Source organism: Mytilus edulis, unplaced genomic scaffold, assembly GCF_963676685.1.
Source record: "Mytilus edulis unplaced genomic scaffold, xbMytEdul2.2 SCAFFOLD_104, whole genome shotgun sequence".
NCBI lineage: Eukaryota > Metazoa > Mollusca > Bivalvia > Mytilida > Mytilidae > Mytilus > Mytilus edulis.
This window is the reverse complement of record NW_027268293.1, coordinates 112,925-121,945: the sequence shown is the minus strand read 5'-3', so window position 1 is coordinate 121,945 and position 9,021 is coordinate 112,925. Positions and strand designations below refer to the sequence as shown.

At 32.6% G+C, this 9,021-nt stretch overlaps 1 protein-coding gene across 1 annotated transcript; it reads right to left on the bottom strand.

The window, feature by feature from the left end:
- Positions 1-521: 521 nt before the first annotated feature.
- LOC139507206 (perlucin-like protein) lies at positions 522-7,564 on the bottom strand (the record flags this gene model as incomplete). The annotated part of the gene is made up of 4 exons (XM_071295676.1): positions 7,350-7,564; positions 2,849-2,937; positions 1,248-1,335; positions 522-725 (listed from the first exon to the last, which is right to left on the bottom strand). Coding segments are annotated over exons 1-4 (550 nt in total), but the record flags the coding sequence as incomplete, so codon positions are not given.
- Between the last annotated feature and the right edge of the window lie 1,457 nt (positions 7,565-9,021).

Genomic DNA, 9,021 nt, shown 5'->3' with positions numbered 1-9,021 from the left:
GCTCAAGATGTTGTACGTTGTCGCAATTGAGCTCTAACATGATTTTTCTTTTTTTGTTCAATTAAACAAAACTTAGGATACTTAATGTATCATTTTACCTACATCTGGTATATGCCATATAATCTTCTATATTAGTATAGCATTACAATTCCTTTGGCTAGATTATGATCATAATATAATTGACATCAACACACAATGAGATTAAAACTGTTTCTTTGAAAAATATGTATAGTAGTATTATATTAAAATTGCAAGCACACAGCATGGTTTTGGGTGGGTTGTCCGATTTTCTTTTAATTCGTTTTAAAAATGTTGGCGGGGGGGGGGGGGGGGGGGGACTGTGATGTAGATGATGATCAAATAAAATTATATTCAATTAATGTTGAAATAATAAATCTAAATAAATTCAGAACAATCTGATGATTAGTAAACACCATTTATTAGTTTTTTTGTAAGTTGCGAACTACACCAAAAACTTAATCGAAATCTTGTTGCTGTGATCCTTATGACATGAAACTTACTCTTTTCGCAGATGAAAGGAAAAAGGTAAGTACACTCTTTATCATTCCATGCTGATTTATAGTTGAATTCAAGACAATGTTGATTTCCATAATAATTGTTTGGTTGATTGGGTCTCCAGTCAAAAAATGTGACATTGGTTTCACTACTCGACCAAATCCAAAGATTCTCATTTTGTATGTCTGTTCCGCCTATCCAGTATCCAACTATAATTATATACAACAATTTTAAGAAAAATTAAGTTCTGTGCCTACGATACAGTTTGGAAGACAATTATGTAATATCAGTTTAAATACGAAAATGTATTTAAAACTTCTTGTTATCTCTTAATCAAAATGATGTAAGAAGGGAAATAATCATATTAATTTTAGTATTTACATTTTGCACTGCTTTAATTTCTTTTGTTGATTCAAAATGTGCCAAAGAAATTTAAAAAAAATAATTTAATTAAATGAAGTATTATTACAGTAGGTTTATTCCTGTATGCATTATTTTATTTTAATAAACAAAACACTTCATGTTCAATTAATTGTTTTCAAATGCAGTTTCCCTTTGGAATGAAGAATTACACACTTTTTCCCATTAAATTGATGGTTTAACTGACTTTCAAAAACATAATATTAGTTTCACAAAAGTTGATAAAACTAAAAAACAAATGACACTATCATTATATGATATTTTAATATTAAAAGTGCTTTGGAATAAAAAAATGTAATACATGTACATACGTGATCCATTAACTTTGGTCTTCAAAAAATCATTTTCACAACTTGATTTGACTTCTGCAAGCATGCTTCCGTTCTTTTTGCAAGTAATCTATAAATATTATAGATCTCCGGTCATTATTATAGATCTCATGATAATTTTTTAATCTCGTTTCCAAGCTGTTCACGTTGTAGTGAACAAGATAATATGTTTATTTGCGAAAATGGAAAATCTCAAGAATGCTTTAGAACATAGTAAAATTAAATTTAAAATTAAACTTTATGAATAAGTCGAATCTAGACTGAAACAAGAATGTGTCCAAAGTACACGGATATCCCACTCGCACTTCCATTTTCTATGTTCAATGGACCGTGAAATTGGGAAAAAAAATAATTTAGAATTAGATTTAAAAAGATCGTACCATAGGGAACATGTATACTAAGTTTCAAGTTGATTAAACTTCAGCTTCATCAAAAACTACCTTGACAAAAAACTTTAACCTGAAGCGGGACAGACGGACGGACAGACGGACGCACAGACCAGAAAACATAATGCCCCTCTTCTATCGTAGGTGGGGCATAAACATCTGTATTATTACTCAAAATGCTTTACCTATTGAATTTACTTTAAAACACTTTAAATGTACAAGTTGAACTTTAAAACAATTTAAATTTCGACTTTGAAACACTTTCAATTTGTCTTTTATAACTATTAAATTAATGTTTTATACCTTTTTATATAAATATCAATTTCAAAATATCAAATATCGACTTGTAAAAAAATATTGAAACACTTGAACGAATTACAGATTGAAAAAATCATCAATTATAGTTGTTACATGTTCTTTACAAATACTGAAAAATGTTTCTTTTTTTATCTTTTGATACGGATTGACATTTAACACGTTCATTTATTATTGCTTAATAATTTGGAACGATTTCATTTTTCTGCATAAACCATGACGTTGATTTTTTTAATTGAATTGTCTCACAGTTTGCCCTTTATATCATTATATCTAACTAAATGCTATTGGTATGGTCATTTGTTGAAAAATGCGGGGTGACATATTTGAGATGACATTTACGTCATTTGGTATCGGATTCATAGTTTTCTGATTGGTATTCTACCATATGTCCTTATATCAAAATCTAAATAGTATCGCATTTCAAGGGGGCATTAGATAATTTTAGCGAATACCCCATTTAGGATGTAAAATATGGAGTATGTGTACATTTTTTGCAGATTTTACAATAATAAACGAAAATTTAACGCAATAGCAAATTCGTACCACAATAACTATCAGCAATGAATAAACAACAAGTTGTTTTTGCAGTGATTTAATTAGTTTTTGTCTCATATCAATTTAAATGTAGAAATTCATGTAGGCAAGTAAGATTCGAAGAATAGATGCATATTTGTGAGATAAAAATCACTGCAATGCACACAAAAGGTCAAGTAAACTTTCATTTCTGATATAAATCGAACATTGTACCACTTCATTAGGCCTCGTAACATATTTAGTTTTTAGATTTGCTTTCGAATCATATTGATATAATAATGATCATCAGTTGAAAACATATTCATAATTTTACATACTCATGAACATAAAGTATTACGTAATTACCTCAGAATCGTTCCAGCTTTTTGCTACATTACTTATGTAATAGCAGTTGTTTCCGAACTTATGCCATCCGCTCTGGCATGAAAGTGAAACTGAAATTATTCACAAAATATAATCGCATTAAATTTAGTCACTGAATTACATTCTGGCATATACATTCTGGCATATATCTAATTATATAATTTGGTTAAAACTTTAGGATTTTTTTTTGTTCCGTTGCTGTTCAATTTTCGAAAAGGGAGGACTTTGAAAAAAAAACATAATAAGTAATATTTAGCCCTTTCATTTCTATAATATTCCTATAATAGTTATGATTGTTTATATGTCCAGGCAAATTCACCACAAGGCTTGTACATCTAAGTGAATATCAATTTAAGCTATAATGCTGTGGTACAAAATACCATTCGTACATTGACGAATTTGACGAGACTGAGGGTTAGCGCTATACAACCAGGTTTAATACCCCTTTTTTTACATTTGAAAATGCCTGCTGTACCAAGTCAGGAATATGACAGTTCTTGTCCATTCGTTTTTGATGTGTTTTGTCATTAGATTTTGCCATGTCATTATGGACTTTCCAATTAGATTTTCCTCTAAGTTTAGTATTTTTGTAATTTTACTTTTTGCCAAAAAAAAAAGTCCCCAAATTTATAAGTGCAAGTATCATGTGGTCAAAAAACCATGTACACTGCCAATACGTTAGTAATTTTGGACGCATTCAACTTGTCAATCATATATGTATCGTCTGCACAACGAGCTTCAAGCGTGTGCAATGCGTACAAGAAGCATGCATACGCGTTTATAAGGCGTTCGAGTAACGTAAGTGTTCGTAAGTCGGATGTTTGTCTAACGTAGATAAAAAAAAACACGCTACGAAGGAAAAACGTCCCTTTGAGACCTCCAAGTCGTACCTTGGACGATTATCCGTGCGTTCTGAGTGTCTCGGACATGCAATTATGGGGTGCAAACATCAGGGTGCGGGATTTTCGGCTGCTCTTTGGTCGGGTTGTTGTTTCTTTGATATTTCCCATTTCCATTCTATATTTTATTGTTTGTACTACTTCTAGATATACATGGTCTTGTAAATTCATGGACATATGCCATTTTTATAAATGTCACAGCAAGTTTCGTTGCATGTCAGAATTCGTTTTTAATACGCATAGGGTGCATTTTATAAGTTCACGGGCCTCTGAATCTACGCCAGGCGTATGTTATAAACACGCCCCGCATACATCCAAGTAAAAGTTCAAGTAAAAGTTGAATGAATTGAGGCGTATACAACGTGCCTTAAAAGTGTTTCAAACTTAGATGTAGTGTTTCCCAACGCGCTTGTAACGTATGTAAAACGTGCGTGTAGCTAGCAGGTATCTCTTGAAAATCGCTACAGCTCTTTGAACATTTGTATGATGCATACAGATTTTCATGAAGTTAAGTGTTCACCAAGCTTATACCTTCGAATTTCGACGTACTTTAAATTAATGCAACGCGCGTCTAACGATTGCGTAATGCACCTAACGTTTACGAACTTAGCCAATTTTCTCTGTATGTCTGACGCAGGTCGGTCTATACGCAAATGTGTGACGCTGGCATAATACTCACTAGTAACGCTCAGATCCAAATAGCTAGAAAGCCAAAACAAGTATAAAGTTGAAGAGTATTGAGGAACCACGATTCCAAAAAATTATGTCACCTACGGCTAAGGTAATCTATTACAATTCAACATTGGTAGAGTACAAAAAATACTATGTCAGAATGTTTATCAATTTTAAACCAAATCTGACAAATGATTGCTGAAAAAATCAAACTTTAAGGCTTTTCACTGCAAATTTTGGAGATTTCAAGATGAAATGCAGGTCAGTTAAAATGTAAATGTATGAATTGGTGAAAAAACCCACGCTTACTAGTATTTAGTTTCCCTTTACTATTAGAGATTTAAAATAAAGTGTATCAATTAAATCTTGTGTTTGAACTGCTTAGTGAAGATGTCGGTATATGAAATTTCAAATTACAAAAAGTCACCATATCATAGATATTTCCATTATATATATTCCTCAAGGAACAAATAATGTTATCCTTCAAGAACCATACCTCTAAAACGGTGAAAGTAAAATACGCCAATGTCGAACTTTGCCTCTATTTTGTCACTGGAAACATTATATATTAAAAATTGAAAAGTTTTGATTAGATGGTCACAGCACGGACACATCTAGAACCCCATTTTTCAATCCTTCAAGAACCATGACTCCTGAATGATGAAGGTAAAAATCGTCAATATTGAACTGTACCTCCATTTTCTCTTTAGTAACAACAAATCAAAATTTCAAAAACCTTTGGTTGAACTGTGTGCCAATACATGCATATAAATTGTTTAGCAGCTGCCTGCCCGAATGACCACGTGACTGCTGTACATAACCAAATCAGTAACTTACTCAGAACTTCTTTAATCCGTTAAAAACAAATAGATTATCAATTGATTTTGTTCAAATCTAGAAAAACCACCGTCCCCAGCAGACACGTACACCTTTCCAATCCTATATTAGCAAGCAATGATATTAGAAAATGTTTATTCTAAATGTTTGTATAATTTTTGTTAGTCTTTGATAAATTTATATATACTGAGTGCCAATGAAAACGCAACACTTGGTTTTTTCAAAAATAAAATTTATATAAGAAATGATAATCTCTCAAAATAAATTGTTCTTGAAAATTAACAATTTTAACAATAGATCGATATCAAACAAAATTGTTTTATTGTCATCTTTCGGGCGCAATAGGTAAACGAAACATCCAATGTCGAATCATCAACTAACAGTCCTAAAAAAAAATGTTACAACCCCGTGGTGCAGCGCAATCTCGACAGCGCCGTGGAATTGATCATCCCGGACGTTTAATGTGATCCCGAGGAATGTTATCCCACTTGTCCCGCAAAGCAAACTCAAGCTGACTTTATGATATTGGAGGTGGTTTTCATCGTCTAAAACATGTCAAATCTGCTGCAAAATTTGGTCGATCGGACCAAAATCCGGCGAAAAGCATGACTTTTAGCCAAGGCGGGTGCCAAATGTCTATATGTAACCACCATTGACGTTTTTTTGTACATAATGAATGATTTTTGGTCTACAGAATTCGATATTTACGCCAGACGGCCGTTTAGATGTCACTAATGAAAGACTGTGGTGCTCTTAAATAATTTCTGCGCAAATGGTGCTTTCAACTTAATTGCTCCAAAGGTTCTACCGTGACTACCATTGAACTCTTTGACATTTGGACAGCCATCATCGTCGATATCGGACATGTGAAAGACCAAATGTATCGGTCTTGCTGAGCGTTTCTTGCTTTTTGTACCCCGGGATGTGGCTTATCATTTAATGATCCATTTTGGTTGAATTTGTGGATGATTTGGGTTATTGTAGAGGCTACAACTTCAGTCATCTCGTAATTGTATGCTGTGAAAGGCTTCATTGGATCATGCCCAAAACTGCATGTCGCTGGTTGTCGGAAAGTCCTGGCATTTACTCAGATGTTTATTGCAGTTTTCTAACAAAAAGGGCGGGAAAATTCATGACATTAGCCAAGCTTTAAATGACAAAATCGTGAAAATGGTCCGTATGTTGAAAAGCGGTAAACTCGGTTTTTGTTCGTTCAAAATAACCCTTACTTCGCATTTGTTCCAAAAATCACTCAACCGTAAAGTTGTCGAAAATTGTCTTAAAAGTCATTTTCAACCAACTATACAAAGTTCTAATATAAATAAAATAAAAATTATAAGATTTTTTGGAAAAACAAAAGTGTTGCGTTTTCATTGGCACTCAGTATAGTAATCAGACTATTCTTGTCCATAATTTATATTTCTCAGTGACTTTTATAACTTACTCGTAAAGATTTCTTGTAACTTATCAATGCGGTACTGTTTTAATAAAATCATCATATATACCAGAATTTTGTATTTGCACCACACTCGCGTGTTATTTATTCACATTTAATAGAGTTACAAAATTACGAGTGAAACTGCAGGTCTGTATTTGTAGTCTTGTATTGTTTTGTGATCTCAAGACCGTAACCGATCAGTCAAAATTTGTATATTTTGATAAATATTTGTACATGTACATTCATAAAGGTCTGGAAATATATTTAATTACTGAAGGATGTTCGCTATTCTGTTTCAAAATTAGTTTTATAAAATGACTGTTAAAAATTGATAGTATATATATAAATAAAGAAATTAAAAAAGCAGAAAAAAATGAAGTGTCCGTGTGCTTATTTTCGAAAACTAAAGCGTGAAGTAATTATCGCTGGATTTTTCCTCTACTTTAAATGGTGTCATTTTACCTTTAAATTCGATAAAAAAATAATTTCAAAGATAGAAAGAAAAGTAGAGGTTAGTAATCAATTTGTTTTTATGGTATTACATTAATAAAACCAGAGGATTCCGATTATCTGGCAAAACTTCAAAAAGAAGAGGAGCGAACATCCTAAAACCAAGAAAAAAAAAATGTTTACTTACCCGAAAGAATCCGAAACATAATTGCACCTGGTAAAGGCTCACTTTGTTCACAGCAAGATACATCTAAATTGCATTGCTTCGTGTTGCTGTCATGACTAGCATAGCAGCACGTTTCCTGTTTAGAGCACAAAGCAGCACAAGCCATATACGACTGGACTATCTTTGTCATTATTGTTGTATTACTTGGAAGAATCCTCCTGCCTTGTGTTGTTACAAAATAACTTTTCCGAATATTCTGTTGTTACAAAATAACTTTTCCGAATATTCTGTTGTGCAAAACAAAAGGAAACCATGAGATAAAATAGTAGTAAACAACAGTCAACAATCAAATTTCTTCTCAATGTAATCATCGTGATCATATTCAGCTTAGACTAATGTTGTATATAAAGATTATGGTATATATATATATCATGAAAACTAATGGCGTCAAATACAATAAGAACAACTGCGCAAACCCATACAAATTACGATTTTAAAATTATTGGGTGAACACAGAAATCAAAATCGATGTCAATATGGTTATTTTGTGTGGAGGTGTTGTATGAATATTCATGTAATGTATTTATGATATTACGTACATTGCTGCATATCTCATGGGAGAATATTTAGTCAATAGTCGGGACAAAATTATTCGAGTATGATAAATGGTAACATTATTAAATGGATGAAAATTGAATCTCATATTTTATATGAATAAAAAGGGAGATACCAAGAGAACAATAAAAAGCCTAAAGACGAAGAAACACAGGTATCGTCTAATCCGAAATAGAAACTAGAGGCTCTAAAGAGCCTGTGTCGCTCACCTGTATTTTCTGATGCTTTGGAAATCATGTAAAATATAGGGTTACAATTATAATTTAGTATTATATCTAAGATAAAAGCAAAAAAAAACAGCAAAATTTCCGTAAAATTACTAACTCAGGGGCAGCAACCTAACAACTGGTTGTCGGAATTGTCTGAAAATTTCAGGGCAGATATATCTAAATCTGATGAACATTTTTGCCACCAGTCAGATTTGGTCTAAATGCTTCAGTTTCAGAGATATAAACCAAAAACTGCTTCTCACCCTATGTACTATTTTAAGCCATGTCTGCCATCATGGTTCACGGGCAGGGTCATCGGACACATTTTTAAACTAGATACTCTTATGATGATTGTGGACAAGTTTAGTTACATTTGTCTTAGTAGTTTCAGAGAAGAAGGTTTTTGTAAAAGATTACAAAAATTTAAGAAAAATTGGTAAAATTGACTATGAAGGGCAATAACTCCTGAAGGGGTTAACTGACCGTTTTGGTCATGCTGACTTATTTGTAGATCTTACTTTGCTGAACATTATTGCTGTTTACAGTTCATCTCTAACTATAATAATATTCAAGATAATAACCAATAACGGCAAAATTTCCTTAAAATTACCAAATAAGGGGTAGCAACCCAACAGTCAGTTTTCCGATTCATCTGAAAATTTCAAGGCAGATAGATCTTGACTTGATAAACAATTTTAACCCGTCAGATTTGCTCTAATTGCTTTGGTTTCAGAGTTATAAGCCAAAATCAACATTTTACCCCTCTGTTCTAATTTTAGCCATGGCGGCCATCTTGGTTGGCTGGCCGGATCACCGGACACATTTTTTAAACTAGATACCCAAATGATGATTGTGGCCAAGTTTGGTTA